This window comes from Myotis davidii, unplaced genomic scaffold (assembly GCF_000327345.1).
Source record: "Myotis davidii unplaced genomic scaffold, ASM32734v1 scaffold46, whole genome shotgun sequence".
NCBI lineage: Eukaryota > Metazoa > Chordata > Mammalia > Chiroptera > Vespertilionidae > Myotis > Myotis davidii.
The window spans coordinates 6,314,415-6,335,549 of record NW_006383006.1 but is presented as its reverse complement, the minus strand read 5'-3'; the positions used below and the strand labels follow the sequence as shown (position 1 = coordinate 6,335,549).

Below are 21,135 nucleotides of genomic sequence, written 5' to 3'. Positions count from 1 at the left end.
TGGACTAGATGGCTTTCCTGGTTTAAAATTTTCATGATTTTATTTTTGAATAAATTCAAAGCCCTAATAGAGAGAGAAGAAACTGGGACACAGGCAGTGTGATTCGGACGCATCAAACTAAGTCCCTCTGATGGTTTCCCAGCCCCCTCCCCTTCTTTGTAAGGCTCCTTCTGAGTTCTGAGTGTGTGGCCATCTTGTGATATGACAAACACTTGAAAAGAAAAAAATTCTACACTGAAACTCTAACCAGCCCATACTAATGGTGCCCCAGAAGGACATCAGGATGACACAGTATAAAAGTTAAATAGAGAATAAGGTCTAAGGATCGAATGCCTAATGTGGTGACTTCATTTGACCATAACGTATAACTGCAGCTTGTTAAGACAGTAGAACTAAAATGTTCTCACCAAAACATAAAAAAGCAGTCAGAGAAGCTGCTCCCAAACACAAGGTTTTCCATTGTCAACTGTAGCAACTTTTCCTCCTTATCCAGACTACTCATGGGTTGTTTATCACAGATCGCATTGGGTTTGTCATTGTCACATATTAAGAGGCTATTCTCCATGTCCTCGATTTCCTTCTTGCTCATTTTCCCCAAGTCCATTGCTGGGCCCAGGCTGAGATCTCACCATCTCCTTTTTCCATCTTCTTGTCCCATATCCTCAATTTCCTCGCAATCGATTTCCAAGCTTCTTCATGCAAGATCAGCTCATCCCAGATCGTCTTTTCTTTGTGAACCCACTGGACCATATGTCAAGGTTCCCCAAAAGAGGGCTATGAAGACAGGGTGAGGTCAGAAGAAATACTCACTCGCCAGTCAGCAGTGAGAAGTCTTTGGGACTAGAGCGGCTGCTGGCAAAGGGACAGGGAGCAGGGAGGATGGTGCAACTTTTCTGGGAAGCACTTTAGTAATATAAATGAAGACTCTTTCAAACATTTTTATTGTATGACCTAGTCTTACTTCTCTTATCCTAAAGACATCAGAAGAGTTTCAAGCAAAGTATGAGTGAAAAGGCAATCCAGACAGAGGAAAAAGGGCTGCATGAGTTCTGATGTTTTTGGCTCTAAGTAACAGAACAACAAATTGGCTTAAATGATAAGCACATATGCAAAGAAACCTGGAGGTGCAATGGCCTTTAGGGTTGGTAGATTTAGCAGCTCAAAAATGTGGTCTATATTCCAGAAAATTCAAGAGGAAGGAGCACTTCCAAGCTCTTTCTATGAAGCCAGCATTACCCAAATCCCAAAACCAGATAAAGACACTACAAAGAAAGAGAATTACAGGCCAATATCACTGATGAATACAGATGCTAAAATCCTCAACCCAAGGACTTGTATGCATGCCTATACTCATAACCAATGGACACAGACAATAGGGGGTTGAGGGCATGTGCTGGGAGGTGGGGGTGGCTGGGGAGAGGTCAATGGGGGAAAAGGAGACATATGTAATACTATATGTAATACTTTAAACAATAAAGAATCTTAAAAAAAAAATGTGGTCTAACATAGAGGTTCTTTCCATCTCTCTGCTCTTTCTTCTCTAACAATAGTCACATGCTGGGTTTGGCTCCCCTAGTGGCCAACAGCACCAAACTGTAATTAGCTCTCTCCAAATGGAGACACAGAAAGGCTGATTTCCCACAAGCTGGCAGCAAACCTCTCATTGGCCAGAATTGGGTGACATGCTAATTCAAAATGAATCACTAACTAGCTGGGAAGCAAGGAATGGTAGTAGAAAAGGTAGTTACCCTTAAACCAGTAGTCCTACCTCTTCCCACCGAGATCAATTCCCTGAGTATACTGCTTTAATTCTGTAGGGAAGGGGCAATGTTTGGGAATCAATCACCTCATCCACCCCCCAAATCTGTTGGTAACATCCCTCTGGCTCTGATCATGAAGGCAGCTGAACCAAAACAACGTTCACCCGTGATCTAGGGAAAATAGTCAGAGGGAATGAATTTATGATGTCTTCATTTTAGAGATGCTATCATTTGGGTCTATTCTAAAATACGATGATTTTTGGTTGCTCCTCACTTCGAAGAAATTTTCCACTGCTGAACATTTCCAACATGTTTTAAAATCCCTACATGCACTCACAGCCCGCCTTGCTGTTCTTTGCTAGATAAACAAAATTTTTCCTCAATTATCTTGCTCTCCTTAATCACATGCAATTTTTAAACTAGCTGTTACTGACAGTCCTTTCCTCCTATTTACTGGCAATGTGCTTTGGTCAATCCCACATCCAATTAGAGGAACTTGGAAAAAGGAAATCCTAAAGGGAAATGCCATATGCCTTACAATTTTATTTTAAATAAGTAATCCTCAAAGATGGCAACTTGTCAGGGAGAGCACTGGACCCTCTGCCTGGAAGGCCCGTCACTTGGGTCCATGTCAGATTGTTGGTCTGAAATCCAGCATTTGTGTGCTAAGGATACACACACATTCCCGGGACAAGAGCCCCAGCATCAAAGGTGTAGGTTTTCTTTCCCTTTATCCCTTTCCTGCTCCTCGCAAAGTGTTCAGAGGTATGTAAGTTTCTGGGGAATATTTTCAGCGCACATTGGCGAGCAGCAATGTGGGCAGTTCCTAGAAGCTGCCCAGACACCCCCTCCATTGTGATCTTCTTTTCCACCAGAACATCTGAGGCACCATGGTTTGGGGAAGGCCTTTGTGAAAAAACTCCTGTAACTCCGTCAGCTTTCTCTGACAAGAAAGCCCTTTCCTGCTGCCATACAGGTCACCTTCCTATTTGTAAAGCATGCAGAAGGTTGAAAGAAGGTCCAAGAAAATTCCAGAGGAATTCCTACAGTCACATAGTCACAAAAGTGGCGAGGCTGGAGGTATAGTCCAGTGAGCTTCTACTCCAACCACAGGGCTAGGGCAGTGGCCGGCAAACTCATTAGTCAACAGAACCAAATATCAACAGTACAACGATTGAAATTTCTTTTGAGAAACAAATTTTTTAAACTTAAACTATATAGGTAAGTACATTGTTATTAACTTAATTAGGGTACTCCTAAGGCTTAGGAAGAGCCACACTTAAGGAGCCAAAGAGCCGCAGTTTGCCTACCATGAGGCTAGGGCAAAAGAGATGATCTTTTTACAAAAAGGTGTACTTACTCTATTTTTGTGGACCTCAAGCCCCCAGCTGACCTGCATAAAATTAGCCCGTGTGCCAAAGGAGCAGGGGGTCATAAGCTGGCCATTCCTCCAAAAACTGTTCCTAACTAAGTACCCAGTATCATGATAAGTAGTAGCAAGTGACTCCCCAAAAAAATCACCTTTCAAGGAGTTAACAGGATAAGAAGAAGAAAGGGGAGGGGCGTGTATGGCTGCTAACTCTGGAATCTTCAGATCCGTTTGGATGAGTCATTACCTATGACTTCCACAGCAGGCATCTGATTTGACTAATCATCTGATAGAGACTTTCATTTCTGTCCCTCAACATGTGGAATCTCTCTGACCGTCAGGTTTAGTTATTACTTAAGCAACAAACAAACATGTGTCTTAGAAACATACTTGTCATCTGCTAGATGTATAGTATATTGAGCAACTAGAAAATACTCACTCGGTAATACACACACATGCACCTTGTCACACCACACTCCCACATGCAAAAAGTGAAATTGCTGTGTGATGAATGTAAACTCGTGGGTGTTTCCAGCGATTAGGAGTCCTGCCAGGTCTGCATGCTGAGAAGGGAGGTGAACCCCAGGGCTTTCCCAGCCTGTGCCCTGTGTCTCCAGGCCAGGGGACCACAGCAGGGCGGCGTGGCTGCTGGACACCCCAGCCCAGAGAGATGAATGGGATTCCAGGCAGCTGCAGTCATGCTGGCTTGGGACAGTGGCTTGGAGACCAGACTTCCAATGACAGCAGCTTTATGAGGCAGCGCTCATGGCAATGGGTACACCCACAGAAATGTAACCCACACCTCGGTTTCAGGAGCCGAAAAATGAAAAGAACGTTTAGGGAGGGAAAAAAAGGAAATAAAATAATAGGCAGAGGGCAATTTATTGCTCTCTGAGTCTGTTCTGTAAATAGTTTAAGACTCTGGAGCCAGATGGTCCTGCAAACCCTCCAACCAGGAGTCACGTTAAGAAGCACGAGTGGACACAAAAACTGTTTTTCAAGACCATTTCAATCCTGGCTTGAGGGACCTGGATACAAGCTCCTTGACATTCCTGTCTAGAAAGAAGTTGCCCTCACAGGTCCCCGTGATCAGAATACGCATACCGCCCCCAAGCGGCAAGCCGTGTAAGCGCGGTAGCAAGCGGGAGATGCCAGGGCTTGGACGGCCGCACTGCCCCAATGTGCCCAGACGGGCAGCGAGAAGGCGAGCTCCGCGCACCCGGCGCTCACCTCCCCTGGGGGTCAGGCGGCGGGCAGGCGAGGGCTGGAGCGCGCAGCGCGTGGCTCCCCATCCCACCAAGATGGATGGATGAAGGTCAACAAGTATGTAAGCTGGCGATTCTTTAACCACTGGGTCTCGCTTAGTTCCCATTACTCTGTCGTACCCCTTCCCCCTCTTTTTGACACGCGGGCTCAGGGAGCCGGGTTTGTCCGAAAGCCCCCTACGGGTCTTGGATGGGTGACAGTCACTGGTCAGGATGCTCACGGTGAGCGCATCGGCCTGCGTGGCGCAAGAGCCAAAGCGCTGAGCCTGTGCGCCAAAGCCGCGTGGGCGGGAACCTCATTTTCTGAGAAGTTCCAGGGCTCTTCGAACCCAGCCCCCGCCTCCCCCCTTCACTTTCTAGCTGGAAAGTTGTGCGCCGAGCGGAGCGGCGGGGGGCGGAGAGAGGAACCAGACTGGCCCCCCTCCCGCTTCCTGCCCGGCCGCCTCCCATTGGCCAGTTGCAGGCCCAGGAATGTGAGCGCCGCTTTATAAGTGCGGGCTCCTGGCCTCGCCAGTCACTGCAGCCAGCGGGTCAGCTAGACCCAGCTCCCGGGAACTCTCCGAAGCCGAAGCCTCACCCGCCGCCACCTCCGCCGCCGGCCGCAGCCCCCTCCCCGGCGCACTGCGCTCTCTAGGACTCGGACTCGGCGCCCTCGCTGCCACTCGCCACCCGGAGCCGCTGCGCCCGTGAGCACACAGGTAAGGGGTCTCCCAGCGGCCACCGAGGACCATGGCCGCCCTGATCCACCCCGGCTCCAGTCCCTCAAGGGGCTTCGGACCCCATTCTGCCCCTCCAGCTGCTGGGTGTCTCCTCTGGTGGCAGAGCTTCAGAGCTATCTTCTCCAGCTCTAGGTCACAAGCCACTCCTCGGGGCACCCCAAGATTTTCTTCTCTCCAAGTTCCCCCTAAATCTTTATACCAGCTCTCTAGGGAAGGAGTCCACTTCCCCATGTCCTCCCCGAACCCCCCAAACTACATCTTCTGGTCATACTGTTTACCCTCAACTTCCTAAGGAAACCCCCCAGATTGTTGGTCTTTGCACCCCCATACACACACACCCCACTTTAAAACCACAGTCTCTTGCTTTCAACTCCCACTTTCTTTCTGGTGCCCTCTCCAAAGTAAATTCTGTTCTCCCTCAGTCCAGCAAATGTGGGGCCAAGGGGGTCCCCAGGGACCCGGCCCATGCCCAGCCCCAGGTTTTGCCCCCTCTCCCTGCTTCCCCACCTCTCACCCTGGGCTCTGCTTCCTGCTGCAGGCTCCCTGCTGGCCACAAGCAGCTCCATCATGGGGCTCACCTGGGGACTGCGTGTCCTGTTCCTGGTGCATGTGTGTGGCTCCAGCCGCATTCCAGGTGAGTCTGTGTAATACCTTTGAGGGGGAGGGAAGGAGAGGGGGTGCTGGGTACCCCAGGTGTGCCTCCCTCTGGGCTCTCCTTTCCCATTTCTCCCTGAGCCCTGACTGACCATCAGGATTCTTTCAGTGGTTTTCACCCTGTCCCTCCGGCCCCATCCCTCAGCGCTGAGCCCCCCACCCCTGGCCCGTCTAGAAGCTCACAGTGTGTCCCGCTCCTAACAGAGTCTGGGGGAGACAGCAGTGTGTTTGACATCTTCGAACTCACCGGGGCTGCCCGCAAGGGCTCTGGGCGCCGACTGGTTAAGGGTCCGGACCCCTCCAGCCCTGCCTTCCGCATCGAGGACGCCAACCTGATCCCCCCTGTGCCTGACGACAAGTTCCAAGACCTAGTGGACGCTGTGCGTGCGGAGAAAGGTTTCCTCCTCCTGGCCTCCCTGAGGCAGATGAAGAAGACCCGAGGCACCCTGCTGGCGGTGGAGCGGAAGGACCACTCTGGCCAGGTCTTCAGCGTGGTCTCCAACGGCAAAGCGGGCACCCTGGACCTGAGCCTGACCGTGCAGGGGAAGCAGCACGTGGTGTCGGTGGAAGAAGCACTCCTGGCCACCGGCCAGTGGAAGAGCATCACCCTGTTTGTGCAGGAGGACAGGGCCCAGCTGTACATTGACTGCGAGAAGATGGAGAATGCTGAGCTGGACGCCCCCATCCACAGCATCTTCACCAGGGACCTGGCCAGCATTGCCAGACTCCGCATCGCAAAAGGGGGTGCCAACGACAATTTCCAGGTGAGGCTTCTTCTCTGATTCCTGGTCTATGGAGGCAGCTTCTCCATCAGGAGGGCTGGAGCAGGAGAGGCAGGGGTTCTGGTACAGGAAGTACTGCCTGTGGACTGAAGCAGGGAGTTATATACTCAAGAAATATAACTTATTTCAGATGCATCCAACCAACTGTAATATTGCTTGAAATGGATACTTCGTTTGAGCAGAATAAAACCACTTTGCCATTTGATCCCTCATGGGATGTGGCGGGTCTCAGATAAGAGGTTGAAGTAGTGGTGATCCGCTGCTGCAGCTTCTTTTTTTGGTTAAACTTCTAGGTCTTTGCCACTGTGGCTTTGAAACTCCCACCTTTAACTCTTCGACATGAAGAGTGTCATTATAGCCTCGGCCATAGTATCAGATTCCACTTCCTGTGTACCCAAGTGGGCTGATAACTGAATTCTTTGTAAAACACTGAAGACTTGGCAGAAGACACCATTAAGATGTTGAAGTTGTTTGGCGATTTCTGTTGGTGTGTTATTTTGACATGGTGACCTTAAAAGGGAGCTCTTTCAAACTTCTGGAATACTTACTGTGTGCGTTTCCTCCCACGCCCCTCCCCCGAACACTCTGCAAGTAATGTGTGTCCTCTGCTCACAGGGGGTGCTGCAGAACGTGAGGTTCGTCTTTGGAACCACACCAGAGGACATCCTCAGGAACAAGGGCTGCTCCAGCTGTGAGTACCCTTCTGTTGTTCGGGCACAGGGGGAAGTAGGGGGGGTTCCACCCAAAACAAGCTAAGAAACTTAAGCAGTGTTGGTTGTGTGTAAGTTACCCTGGATACCATGGTAAGAGGCATATAAAAGTGACCTTAGAAGGCTATTACACACACAGACACACACACACACACTTCCACCTGCATCCTTCACCCCGAGTGAAATGTCTTTCACAACAAGAACTCTGGTGAGAGCACCTTCTGTTCCTTTTCTCATTGTGTGTGCTTGTTCCTTGGCAGCTACAAATGCCATCCTCACCCTTGACAACAACGTGGTGAATGGGTCCAGCCCCGCCATCCGCACCAACTACATTGGCCATAAGACAAAGGACCTGCAAGCCATCTGCGGCATCTCTTGTGATGAGCTGTCCAGCATGGTCCTGGAGCTGAGGGGCCTGCGCACCATCGTGACCACGCTTCAGGACAGCATCCGCAAAGTGGTCAGTGCCTCCCGCCTCCCCCCCCCCCGAGCATGCGCCCTGCAGGCTTAGCCTGTAGTGTGATCCTGAACGGCCGGGAATGAGATTGGACACTGATGGCCTTTCTCCCCCTTTTAGACCGAAGAGAACAAAGAGCTGGCCACTGAGCTGAGGAGGCCGCCCCTCTGCTACCACAACGGAGTCCAGTACAGGAATAACGAGGAATGGACCGTTGATAGCTGCACCGAGTGCCGCTGTCAGGTAAGGGCTCTTCACAAACTGAAATACAAATCGATGGCATGTGTTTGAAGCCACAGCCTCTGGGGAAATACCCAGAAGGCCACACAAGCTCTTTTTATGTTCCATGGCCTGATACCAAATATCTGTGGGTCTGTTTAAGATGTAAGTATGACATCTATAAAATCTTCTTTTAACTCTCAGAGAGAGTTTTCCAAAGTTATACCCCAGGCTAAGTATCTAAAAGAACAAATCTAAAACATCAGATTAATTGACCTGCGTTATTTCAAAGACTAAGTGTTGAATGTCAGGTAAATAACACCTGGTTGGAACGGCCCTGATTTGTATTCTGCTATGACAAGGAGGTTCTTTCAATACAGTTCACACTGTCAGCCCAACATTGTTAGGTCGTCACTGTCCCCTTAGCTCAGATGGCCCTGCCGCACTGCGTGTCACGCTAGCTCTCCCCAGTGCCAATGCAGGTGAGTTTGAGGATTCAGCTGGCTCAAGCAAAATCAAGCTTAAATACCAATCATGGACTGCTGGATTTTGGAGCCATCTTGATTAAATTCCCATTCTTCTCCAATGTAATATAAAGCCAGATCTGTACATGAGGGGGGACATATGCTCATTGATCTGCTTTTCCCCACAGAGGTAATACTTTTTAAATTTAAAAGTACCAGCTGAGTTTTAGGAGTTCAATTTCAGGTGCAATTTAATAGATTTGACCTATGATATTTTGTGATTCTTCATGGATAAATTCTTCATGTAATAATTTTCACCATTGACTAAGTAGCAATTATGAAAGAACTCTCCAAGGAATGGAGTGACAAGTAACTAGTCCGGAACTGAGTCTACAATACTGGTGGCTGCAAATAAGACAGGCCTTCTATTAAAATCATTCCAGCAGAGCATGTGTAGCCCTGACCATTCATCGTGGGACTGAAATGTTATCATATGGAGGCTTCTGCTTGCAGTATGTTCAGTAACCTGTTTCTTCCTCCCTCTTCCTTTGCAGAACTCAGTTACCATTTGCAAAAAAGTGTCCTGCCCCATAATGCCCTGCTCCAATGCCACGGTTCCTGATGGAGAATGCTGCCCACGGTGTTGGCGTAAGTTCCTAAAACTGCATAGCCATTCTTCAGCGACTAGGTCAGCTCTGCATAAATGCTGGACCCCCACCACCATTTCCATCACATGTTTTCATTCAGCCTTTTGCTGCAGCATCTGGTTAACTGGTGGCTTATTTGCTGTATAGAACCAAAAACACCATTATGACTAAATCTTAAGTACCCCTCTGGATTACGGTATGGGCAATCATAATCTTGGTATAGCTTTTGATCCCAATTGTATGCTTTGAGGAATAGAGAGATGAATTTATAGCAGCAGTAACTCCAAGTTCTTAGACTACTTCTAGAATTTGGCCTTATGGCCCAGAGTGAAGGAAAATCTACTCACCAGAAAAAGTGATGGTCTACAGTGCCAGCATTGGACTTAATTGGGCCAAAAGTCCTATCCAATTTATCTGTAAGAACAGGAGGCCTAGGAGAGTAACAGCAGTTTGAGTTTTAGGGGACTAAAGAAATAGGGCACTACATTGTTCCATGGCACCCTAGCCCTGTTTTTTGTTGCTAGTATAAATTAATCACTGTGCTGAGACAATATTGAATGCAGTAGTACAAGTCATAAAAATGATTCATCACAACTAAGATAAGAAATAAAACAGGAAAGTAGCGCTTGCCCTGTACACACCCCTACACCCACAGACACTGGTCACAGCCCAGGATAACCAGTCCCGTCCAGGGATCGTGTTCCCGACACTGGCGCTGTAAGAAGCATTTGCATAGCTATTTCTGTTCAGCATTCGCTTCAGATGTGGGTTAAAGGAAACAGAGCTAGCTGGGGACTAGAGGAGTTTTGAACTTGAACCAGGGGTTGCTAGGAAAACTTCCAACTGATGGCAAGAGAAAACAAGTTCTCTATCTTGTGTCTGATGCAGCTCGGTGTGATTGTAGTCATGGTGCCTGGGCACATGGTAAACAAACACATTCTCCTCTTGTGAAAATACGTGCAGAGAAGGCCCCAAATGGTATGGCGAGGGGAGCAGCACCCTGATGAACCTCAGGACTGAGTTGGAGCCCAGACCCAAGAGCAGCTGAGCTGCCGCCAAGCTCACCTGTCAAACGCATGGGCTGTGGCTCCCCTAAAAATCACAAGTGGCTCCTATAAGCTGCCTAAACTGGTGTTCTTAAAAGTCTGAGACTGGAAATGCCTACCAGTCAGGAAAGGGAAGCTCATTTGAAATGCAGAGAGAGGTGAAAGGAGGCAACGTGAATAGAACACAATGGGAGACAGCAGAGCTGTGCTGACCCAGGCCAGCACTCCATTACCCATGCAGTACCCACAGTGCCCTGGGATAAACCCCTTGGCTGTTAGCCTAAGAAATAGATTGCTTCCCACCGTCTGGCAAGGGAAGGAAGTCCTGAACAGAGCAGTCTTAATGACCACACACCAATGAACCTGTTTCCGCTGCAGCCAGCGACTCTGCGGACGACGGCTGGTCCCCATGGTCCGAGTGGACGTCCTGCTCCGCGACCTGTGGCAACGGGATCCAGCAGCGCGGTCGCTCCTGCGATAGCCTCAACAACCGGTGCGAGGGCTCCTCCGTGCAGACGCGGACCTGCCATATCCAGGAGTGCGATAAGAGATGTGAGTATCTTGGCCACTTGGGAATGTGGAGAACTGACCCGTTCTTGTCATCACCAAGAGCAACTCCAACATATAGAGCAGCGGTTCTCAACCTGTGGGTTGCGACCCCTTTGACGGTTGACCCTTTCACAGGGGTCGCCTAAGACCATCCTGCACATCAGATATTTACATTACAATTCATAACAGTAGCAACATTACAGTTATGAAGTAGCAACGAAAATAATTTTATGGTTGGGTCACAACATGAGGAACTGTATTTAAAGAGCCAGAAGGTTGAGAACCACTGATATAGAGGCTCAGAGCACAGGTTCTAGACTCTGGGTCAGAAGCCTAGTTCCACCTCGTACCTGGCCAAGCTTGAGCACAATCCACCCCTTCTAAGACTCTCCTTATCTGCAAATGGGGAATAATAATAGTGTTCAATAGGGTTACTTTGAGGAATTGAGTGAGATAACGCATTTAAAGCAGTCAGCACAGGGGTTGGCTTGTGGCACGCACCCGGTAACCACCAGCTCTGTACTTCAGTTAAGCAGGATGGCGGCTGGAGTCACTGGTCCCCGTGGTCATCTTGTTCTGTGACGTGCGGTGATGGCGTGATCACCAGGATCCGGCTCTGCAACTCTCCCAGCCCCCAGATGAATGGGAGGCCTTGCGAAGGCGAAGCCCGGGAGACCAAAGCCTGCACGCGGGACGCCTGCCCTGGTGAGTGAGCAGCGCCGCCCAGCTGGTTGCCTGGCAGCTGACCTATCTGCTCAGTGGATCGTGGAGGGAAAAGGTTACTTTCTAGAGAAACAAACAAATTCCTACATACTCAGCAGTTCCTTTTAATGAAAAACAGAAAGCAAGCCATTCCAAACTCGCCCTCTTCCCAAGCATTCTTCACGTGTCAGGGCAGCAGGGTCTCCTGAACAAATGTAGGAGAGTCTTCTGTGACCAACACGGTGTTCGCAGTGGACCTTACCGTCTGCATGTGGTTTGCTTTCTGACAGTCAACGGAGGCTGGGGTCCCTGGTCACCGTGGGACATCTGCTCCGTCACCTGTGGAGGAGGGGTGCAGACACGCAGCCGGCTCTGCAACAACCCCACCCCCCAGTTTGGAGGCAAGGACTGCGTTGGCGATGCGATGGAGAACCAGATCTGCAACAAGCAGGACTGTCCCATTGGTGAGCCATGCAGCCCCGGATGAAACCGCCCTGGGGTTTCTTTTAACCGAATGCCACGGTCAGCATTCAAGGGAGCTCTGGCTTTGAATGGTCCTGAGCGGCTTATTCCAAATGCCAGGTGGACAACATAACCTCAAGTTACCACTCACATAGATCCTACAGGATTTTACATGGTGTGGTATTTTTAGTGACCGGCATGGCAGTTAGCAGCAGCGTAGACCAACCATTTCCCTGTTCTCTTGTCTCAGATGGATGCCTGTCCAACCCCTGCTTCGCTGGGACCAAGTGTACCAGCTACCCTGATGGCAGCTGGAAGTGCGGTGCTTGTCCCCCAGGCTACGGCGGAGACGGCATCCACTGCGAAGACATTGATGAGGTGAGAAACCGATGGCTCCGTTGCTGCACCCAGGAAAGCTGGGAGCCTGTCCCCCTTTCCCTGTGGCAGTGTCCCCTAAACAAGAAGCAAACTGTCGTTTCTCCCCCAGTGCGCCCTGGTGCCTGATGCCTGCTTCAGCCACAACGGAGAGCACAGGTGCGAGAACACAGACCCCGGCTACAACTGCCTGCCCTGCCCGCCGCGCTTCTCCGGCCCGCAGCCCTTCGGCCGGGGCGTGGAGCAGGCCACCGCCAACAAGCAGGTACGTGGGCCAGCCTGCGGGCCAGCATAATGGAGGGTGCCCTCGGCGGGAACAGCCAGGAAAGGGAGGAATGTCACTGCATCACCTTCACAAAAAACCGGGAAGGGTGAATGCACAATCCAGCTTTTAGAATCAGGACTAGAGAATCCGTTGTAAATCCTGAGCAATGATGCTGAACAATTTCAGGAAAAACACATAAAGTGATGTTAACCTGTAGCCTGGACACCCACGGGGTGAGGGTGGGGGTGGGGGGAAGGACAGAAGTGACCCACACCCTTCCCCATGGAGCTTGTCTGTTTGGAGATGACAAGGATCTGGGTTCTTGTTTCTGCCATATCTGGAGACGCTTGAAGGCTCTGCGTTAACATCAGGATGTTGTCCTCTCAGGTGTGCAAACCCCGCAACCCTTGCACGGATGGGACCCACGACTGCAACAGTAACGCCAAGTGCAACTACCTGGGCCATTACAGCGACCCCATGTTCCGCTGCGAGTGCAAGCCCGGCTATGCGGGCAACGGCATCATCTGCGGGGAGGACTCCGACCTGGACGGCTGGCCCAACGAGGACCTGGTGTGCGTGGCCAATGCAACCTACCACTGCAAGAAGGTAAACCCCGCTCCCTCACGCACCTCCCAGAGGGCACCTCAGCCCGATCCAAAGAACGGGCGAGGGGGTTTTAAATGCTACGAGTCTGAAAACGAACCTGAAAGATCAGGTCACCCGAAGGCAGAGCGTTAACTCTCCATCATAGTAAAGTGCCTGGTGCCAAGAATGTGGACGTGGCGGCCCTTGGGCATATGTGTCCCATAGTCTGTTATTTTGTCCAAAGAAATGTTCACCTCCCAACCAGACACCAGCAGACTATGGCTTGTGTTCCCAGAATGTACAGAGCCCCTAGAACATTCATAAAAATCCTATATATATCCCCCAAGAAAATGTTCAAATGTTTGCCTTCCCGTAAAAATTATATGTTGTTACCGAGTAGCATTCAGTGCTTTCGTGTGTGAGCTGAGCGAGGACGTGCAGACTGCGGCTAAAATGAGCGTCTTCTCTTTCCAGGATAATTGCCCCAACCTTCCCAACTCAGGGCAGGAAGACTATGACAAGGACGGAATCGGCGATGCCTGCGATAATGACGATGACAATGATAACATTCCAGATGACAGGGTAAACACAGTGTTTCCCACTCCGCTTTTATCTTTTCTATCCAGCAACAGCACGAAACACTTGAAGATTCATTGAACTTATAAAGTTATAAGGAAAAATATACCAAACTGAGATATAGGATAGTTTCAGGACATATATGTTGCCACGAGAACTTTTAAATACAGGTTATGTTTTTCATCACAACCTCCCCTCACCCCATTTGAGCAAGATAACCCAGATATACACGAATGACGCTTGGCTCCCCAGAGTCATTTGAAATGTTTTATCTAAATTTCAGTCAGATTTACTTTGGTAGTACTGAGAACTGAGATGAGCTTATATTTACATCTCACTGACTGGGAGCCCCCGGGAATCCATTTTTCCTTCATGATGTCCTGGTTTTTAACTTCTGCAGTGAACGCTTGACACTGAGTGCTCAATCCGTACATCCACTCGGTAGGAAATAACTGTTGCAAGTTTTTGCAGTTTAATAGCATGCAGGTGGTGTGAGCTTTGAGCTGCTTTCACAGACAATGTTAGAAAAGGCTCCATTTCTTCTCTTTACAGGACAACTGTCCATTCCATTACAACCCAGCCCAGTATGACTACGACCGAGATGACGTGGGAGACCGCTGTGACAACTGCCCCTACAACCACAACCCCGATCAGGCCGACACAGACAACAACGGGGAAGGAGACGCCTGCGCCGTCGACATCGACGGGGACGGTAAGGCCCTCCCTGGCTCCAGCAGGCCCCTGGGCCATGCTGACCTCACTCAGCTATTGGGTGGCTGTTCTCCAGTTCGTGCAGTTTTGTTGAAACAACCGAGGCGGAGGTCTCACCTCTCTTGTCCTGTTCTCTGCAGGAATCCTCAATGAACGAGACAACTGCCAGTATGTCTACAATGTGGACCAGAAGGACACCGACATGGATGGGGTTGGAGATCAGTGTGACAACTGCCCTCTGGAACATAATCCAGATCAGGTAGGTGGACTCCTCTCAAAATCTTTCAGTAAAGTATTGGGATATCCCTTTATAGGCCTTTGAGAAATAGAGGGCAGACACGTTCGTTCCCATGGCTCTCAATGATCTCGTAGCCAATCATAATGTCTTTATGTAAACAGTTTGCCTGAGGGGATCTCCTTGCAGAGTCCCAGCAATCAATAATAGCATGGCAGTCTGGTAACCTCAATCTTGTCTTGTACAAGAAGGTCTGCGTGACTTGTTCCTCATGAAATACCATTAAGATAAATTATACAGAGTAGAAATCTGACAACTCCAGTTTGTTAATCGTATTTAAGACTTAGGGATAAAAGAAATATCCTGAAACAAAATAACCATTTTCATGGCTAATGGTATAACCTGGCCGGAAGAAAACCATCAAACTAAAACTACTTCCCTCAAACGGGAGATACTTCATTCTTCAAAGTGTTTGGCATTGCAGTCAGATGTCACTATCCACCATGCTGGGGAGCGCTCCAGACAGACATTAGCCAGGACCGTCTCCATGGCTGAAAGTATTTCTTTTCTTGTGCAATTGCCCGTAATTATTTTCTAAGGACAAAAGTTACGGAATTTTTTTTCTTCTAAAATGCATTGTTCCGGAATTTAGAAACCAGCTTTTTAAAATGGGAATATTTTTATAAGATTCAAGATATGAGAAGTACAGCTTTTTCCTCCTAGTATTTGCTCTTATAAGGTCCCGTAAAGCAAAGGCAACAAGGTAAAGAGCTTTGGGGCCATAATGGGAAAAGTGTGCATGATCTGAGATGGCTTTGCTGACCAAATGGTAATGGGAGTCATATTTTGAGATCGGGTCTTACCATAAATTAAATGTTTTCAATATCATTTAACCTCCCTGGATGAGTTTTTGATTCCTAGGACTGTAATCAAATTTATAACAAAATTCAGGCATCATGTAGAAACCTTACTAAGAGCAAGAAAAATTCCAGTTTGTGTATAAATGATCTTTAAGCATCCCATGCACACTGGATAATGTAAAAGGACTTTGAGAAATATCGTTTTGAAAAATCTTAGTTTTGGCTTAATCTCAGCCAACAGATGGCAGTCTTTGTGGCCTAGATCTATAAAACCAAATACCTAAAAATAAAAGAAACTAAACGATCCCTACCATATGCGTTACCCAGTATGCATAAAAAAATAAAACAATGCCATGTTTCCATGACTTGAAGGCCTAGAGTAGAAGCTGACATGTCAACAAATTTACAATTGAAACCCTTCAATGGAAAATAATAAAATGTACCCAAAGAATTTCATTTAACATTAAGATAGAAGCAGTTAACATTGCATTTCACCCTTAATGATTAAATAATACTTTCTATTTAATTTTATTTAGAATGTTTTATATATTTTTTAAACTCTTAAAAATCCCTTTTCAAATTTTCATATGAAAACAAGGATTAAGGAAAAAAACTTAAGAGATGTTACTATTACTGTCTTTTGGCATAGCATATAGACTTGAAACTCCACTGGTCTCACATCAAACATTAGTGACTTTTCCATAAGTTATCATTAACATTAATAACTTATACCTCAATTTACCCTCCGTTTCTCTCTCTCTAGCTTGACTCTGACTCGGACCTCATTGGAGACACCTGTGACAACAATCAGGATATTGATGAAGATGGCCACCAGAACAACCTGGACAACTGTCCCTACGTAGCCAACGCCAACCAGGCCGACCACGACAAAGATGGCAAGGGAGACGCCTGTGACCATGTTTTTCCTGACGACAGGGACAACTGCAGGCTCGTGCCCAATCCCGACCAGAAGGACTCCGATGGTGAGTGGTGGAGCCACCTTCTAAGAGAGGAACAGAAAGCAGGGCCCTCTAGGTTGAGGACATAAACACAAAGCTGAATGCACACGGGAGGATGAAGAGACTAGCTGCCAACTCTGACAAGATGGGAATTTCTGATACCAGTAATAACAGTATTTCAGAATTTCATTGAACTCTTGCCTTTTTCACTTAGGTGATGGTCGAGGTGATGCCTGCAAAGATGATTTTGACCAAGACAGTGTGCCAGACATCGATGACATCTGTCCTGAAAACTTTGATATCAGTGAGACTGATTTCCGCCGATTCCAGATGATTCCTCTGGATCCCAAAGGGACATCCCAGAACGACCCTAACTGGGTGGTACGCCATCAGGGGAAAGAGCTCGTCCAGACGGTCAACTGTGATCCTGGACTTGCCATAGGTGAGTAGTAAGTCCTTTGCACATATGGGAAAGCAGCCAATGTAAAACCTGGCAGTCATTGTGTCCCTGTGGGTACTAGGATGTCTGGGAATGGAATGGAGAACCTTCTGACAGCTGCAGTTTTTAACTTGCATCTGGCCTCACCTTCCAGGTTATGATGAGTTTAATGCTGTGGACTTCAGCGGCACCTTCTTCATCAACACCGATAGGGATGACGACTATGCCGGATTTGTGTTTGGCTACCAGTCCAGCAGCCGCTTCTATGTTGTGATGTGGAAGCAGATCACCCAGTCCTACTGGGACCCCCACCCCACAAGGGCTCAGGGATACTCGGGCCTTTCTGTGAAAGTCGTGAACTCCACCACCGGGCCTGGCGAGCACCTGCGGAATGCGCTGTGGCACACGGGGAACACCCCTGGCCAGGTAGGAGCAACCCCGCAGGAGGGAGGGCATGAGCCGGGACTTGACCAGCACAAGAGATGCTGTGCTTTCACCGGGACTCAGGGGTCTTAGAAATCACATCCCCACCATCAACTGCAGCGCTAAGCTCTGCTTTGTAAACCACAATTGTCTGAGAGGGGAGCTCGCCATAACAAGAGTTACCCTTCAGGTCCAAAGGCAGTTTCAGTCTCTTCAAACAAAGAGGCTCCTTCTCTTCTCTCTTTATACTTTACGTGTGCACTCAAGGGCACACATCAAAGGGAAGAGGCCTAGAAAAATCCTACGTTTCAGCCCCCTAACGTAGGTCAGCTTGGCGCGTTTCCTTCGCACAGAATGAAATATAATTCTTACCACGGTTTCAACCTTTCCTTTTCCTTCAGGTGCGCACCCTGTGGCACGACCCTCGTCACATTGGCTGGAAAGATTTCACCGCCTACAGATGGCGTCTCAGCCACAGGCCCAAAACTGGTTTCATTCGGTAAGATTGCGCTGAGTACATTTCACTTACAGTCACAACGATGGGCAAGAAGGAAGGGACCGAAACATAGGGGTGTCACTAACGACATTTTCTTTTTTCCTGCAGAGTGGTGATGTATGAAGGGAAGAAAATCATGGCTGACTCGGGACCCATCTATGACAAAACCTATGCTGGTGGTAGGCTAGGGTTGTTTGTCTTCTCTCAAGAAATGGTGTTCTTCTCCGACATGAAATATGAATGCAGAGGTAGGAGCAACATTATAGTGAATGGACAGTTGACATCTCTAATTCAGACTAACATTGACAATGCCAGCTATGGGGGAGTCTGATTTAAAGAGGGTTTCACAGACAGGGTCATCTGTAGTTGGCTGTTGAAGACCATGATAAAAATGAAATAAGGCCTATGAACTGTGGCTTATGAAATCCTGAGTCTTATTAACAATACCAATTTGCTTAGCAATCTCTGTGCTCTTCATACACAGTGCGTAGGTGAACTGCAGGCAGGCTCCTGCACAGTTTAGGCCACACTAATAATACTTAACATTTGACATGTTCCTTGTAGTTTTATCTGTGCCATTGCAGCACAAGTTGCTTTCACATTCTTCCCCTGTTCTATAAGGAAAGGAGAGTGTTGCCTTCATGTTGGCATGTTCACCTTCACTGTTAACCTGAGCTGTTTTCCTCTGTTCTCATTCACCCTGTGGCCACCTAACCTCATGGAGGCCAGCGTTGGGACTGCCAAAGAATAAGTGCTTCATAAATGTTTACTGGGACAAGGCCTGATGCCAACGCGATCCATTAGAGTAAAAAGATGGTTCATTTTACTAAAAAAATATATTTAAATTATGATATAATCTTTGAGTCTGAATGTTTAACATAAAATGCTCTAAACTTTAAACACTGAAGGTCTTAGAGAGCACAGCCCATAGCCTAAGTTCTGCAAGGTCGAGCTGTATCAATCTCCTAGCAACAGTGTTCAAACACATTAACATTTAATTTTGTAAGCTGGCCATCTTATATTATATTATGCTTTTGTCATTCTAAAAGTAGAGCTACACTAGGTTGTTAATTCATTGATTGATATTAAGTTTTTACTTATATATCTGTGTTTGTTTACTTAACAGATTCCTAATCTTCAAACTGTTGATCAAAGACTGATCATAACCAGCGCTGGTATTGCACCTTCTGGAACTATGGGCTTAAGAAACCCCCAGGATCACTCCCCCCTGCTGCCTCTTTCTCTGCTTGCATCCATGTGGACTCCTAAAACATGTGACTTGACTCAAGAAAAATGCAATTTTCCCAATCAGACTCTTGGCATTCAGCCTCTGAACGAGAAGAGAATCTTCCAAGAATATAAACAGTGACTTTGGTTTGCTTTTGGAAAAAACAGAAGCACCCACCTGCCTCAGTGGGAAGGGGCCAGCTCCACCCAGCTTTGGTCAGAGCAGGCTGCTGTGGTGAGGCCTTCTCTGAGCAACGGACTCAGAAGCCCTGTCAGGCACGTCAGAGAAGGGAGGACTCACTAGCATTGGCAAACAACCACTCCTGACCTACTCCCTCGGGAATAGGGGGAGCAGGGCCAAAGCCCGGGGGGTGGGGGGTACATACCCAAGAGATGATTGTATGAGGAAAATATGGAGGAACTGTTACACGTTTGGTACTAAACCATTTTCAGGGGATTGAAAGCCTATTGCTGGATTTCATGATGCTGACCGGTGTTAGCTGATTGGCACTTACATAGAAGCAGGGAAGGGAAGGAAGGACTGACTTCTGAACTTCCTCTCGGATCCCCACCCCTTACACGTCACATTGTGGTGACCAGAATAGGGAGGCAGAATTAAACCAGAGTGCAAGGCAGTGCTGGCTGCCACTGCCTAGTTACACTGGAATTGTCGGTTTTATTCCAGATATAGCTTGTGCAGATGTAGCAGGAAAATAAAACCTACCATCTCAGTGAGCACCAGGCTGCCTCCCAAGGGAGGGGCAGCCATGCTTGTATTTTTATGGTTAGAAAGGCACAAAATTATCAACTTAACTAAGACATTCCTTTTCTCTCTTCTTTCCTGAATATCATGGAGTTTGCTAATTCTTTTGGACTGTAGTTTTGGGTTTTTTTACACTTTACAATGTAAAATATTTATTTTTCACCTACTCTGGAGAATTTGTCTGCAAGACTTCATGGAACAGGAAGAAGCATAGGACTATCCATATCACCTTTGTTGAGTCTTCATGACTGTAAGATTGTAAATACAGATTATTTATTAACTCTGTTCTACCTGGAACCTAGGTTTTGTATGGAAAGTGAGAGTAGGTATTGAGCTTTATCAGCCAATCTCTGGCAAGGAAGGGCACAAGGAAAATCAGCGGAGCGAGCTGCTCTTGACTTTGTGCTTACATGATTTGGGATTCCTTGTCTTTTCCAGTGGATTTAGCTGGCTGTCCATTTGCAAGTGTGTTTAGATGGCAAAGAAAGCCATGAGGCCTTTAATACTGTTTTACCCCATCCCTTGTGCCTATTTCCAGGGAGAAGAAAAGCATCTACGCTTATTATTTTTTCATTTTTCCAAAAGAAAAAAAATGACAAAGGTGAAACTTACATACAAATATTACCTCATTTGTTGTGTGACTGAGTAAAGAACTTTTGGCTCAAGCAGAAAGAGTTTAAGTGTCTAACAAACTTAAAGCTACTGTAGTACCTAAAAAAGTCAATGTTGTACATAGTATAAAAATTCTTTGCAGAAAAGTATTCCCAGTAAGGAAATAGCATTGAAATGTTAAATACATTTTCTGAAAGTTATGTTTTTTTCTATCATCTTGTATACTGTTGCTTTATTTTTATAAATTATTTTCTCATTGCCATTGGAATAGATATCTCAGATTGTGTAGATACGCTATTTAAATAATTTATCAGGAAATACTGCCTGTAGAGTTAGTATTTCTATTTTTATAAAATGTTTGCACACTGAATTGAAGAATTGTTGGGTTTTGTTTTGTTTTTGATTTGTTTTTTGCTTGCCCCACCCCGTTTTTACTATTTGCCAATACCTTTTTCTAGGAATGTGCTTTTTTTTTGTACATTTTATCCATTTTACATTCTAAAGCAGTGTAAGTTGTATATTACTGTTTCTTATGTACAAGGAACAACAATAAATCATATGGAAATTTATATTTATACTTACTGTATCCACATTTATTTGTTCTCTGTTGGCTTTATGTTATGAGGTATGGATAAATTCCATTCTTTAATCAGTTTGACATGCATAGTCCCCAAAAAGGATATTAATAAAATGTCACATTTTATTAATGTCATTTATTGAATCCTTTTCAAAATCGAATTTCATTGCTAAAAAGGGGGGGGGGGGAACAAAGGGAAAAACCAGGATTGAGGCATATAAATTCCT

General features: G+C 47.2%; 1 protein-coding gene across 1 annotated transcript; it reads left to right on the top strand.

The window, feature by feature from the left end:
- Nucleotides 1–4,897: 4,897 nt before the first annotated feature.
- On the top strand, nucleotides 4,898–20,908 carry THBS1 (thrombospondin 1). The gene is made up of 22 exons (XM_006778097.1): nucleotides 4,898–5,092; nucleotides 5,652–5,747; nucleotides 5,972–6,531; nucleotides 7,165–7,240; nucleotides 7,520–7,719; nucleotides 7,837–7,959; nucleotides 8,954–9,047; nucleotides 10,471–10,644; nucleotides 11,170–11,346; nucleotides 11,634–11,807; nucleotides 12,056–12,183; nucleotides 12,293–12,445; nucleotides 12,833–13,051; nucleotides 13,505–13,612; nucleotides 14,159–14,318; nucleotides 14,458–14,576; nucleotides 16,176–16,395; nucleotides 16,586–16,813; nucleotides 16,965–17,236; nucleotides 17,635–17,732; nucleotides 17,838–17,977; nucleotides 18,856–20,908. Exons 2-22 carry the CDS (start codon nucleotides 5,681–5,683, stop codon nucleotides 18,861–18,863), a joined length of 3,498 nt encoding a protein of 1,165 aa, XP_006778160.1. The 5' UTR covers nucleotides 4,898–5,092; nucleotides 5,652–5,680; the 3' UTR covers nucleotides 18,864–20,908.
- The last annotated feature ends 227 nt before the right edge of the window (nucleotides 20,909–21,135 follow it).

Coding starts and splice junctions, on each gene's coding strand:
- THBS1 (XM_006778097.1), top strand. CDS start 5,681: ATGGGGCTCACCTGGGGACTGCGTGTCCTGTTCCTGGTGCATGTGTGT. Junction 13,613..14,158: donor ATAACATTCCAGATGACAGG/GTAAACACAGTG, acceptor TTCTCTTTACAG/GACAACTGTCCATTCCATTA. Junction 14,319..14,457: donor CGTCGACATCGACGGGGACG/GTAAGGCCCTCC, acceptor TGTTCTCTGCAG/GAATCCTCAATGAACGAGAC.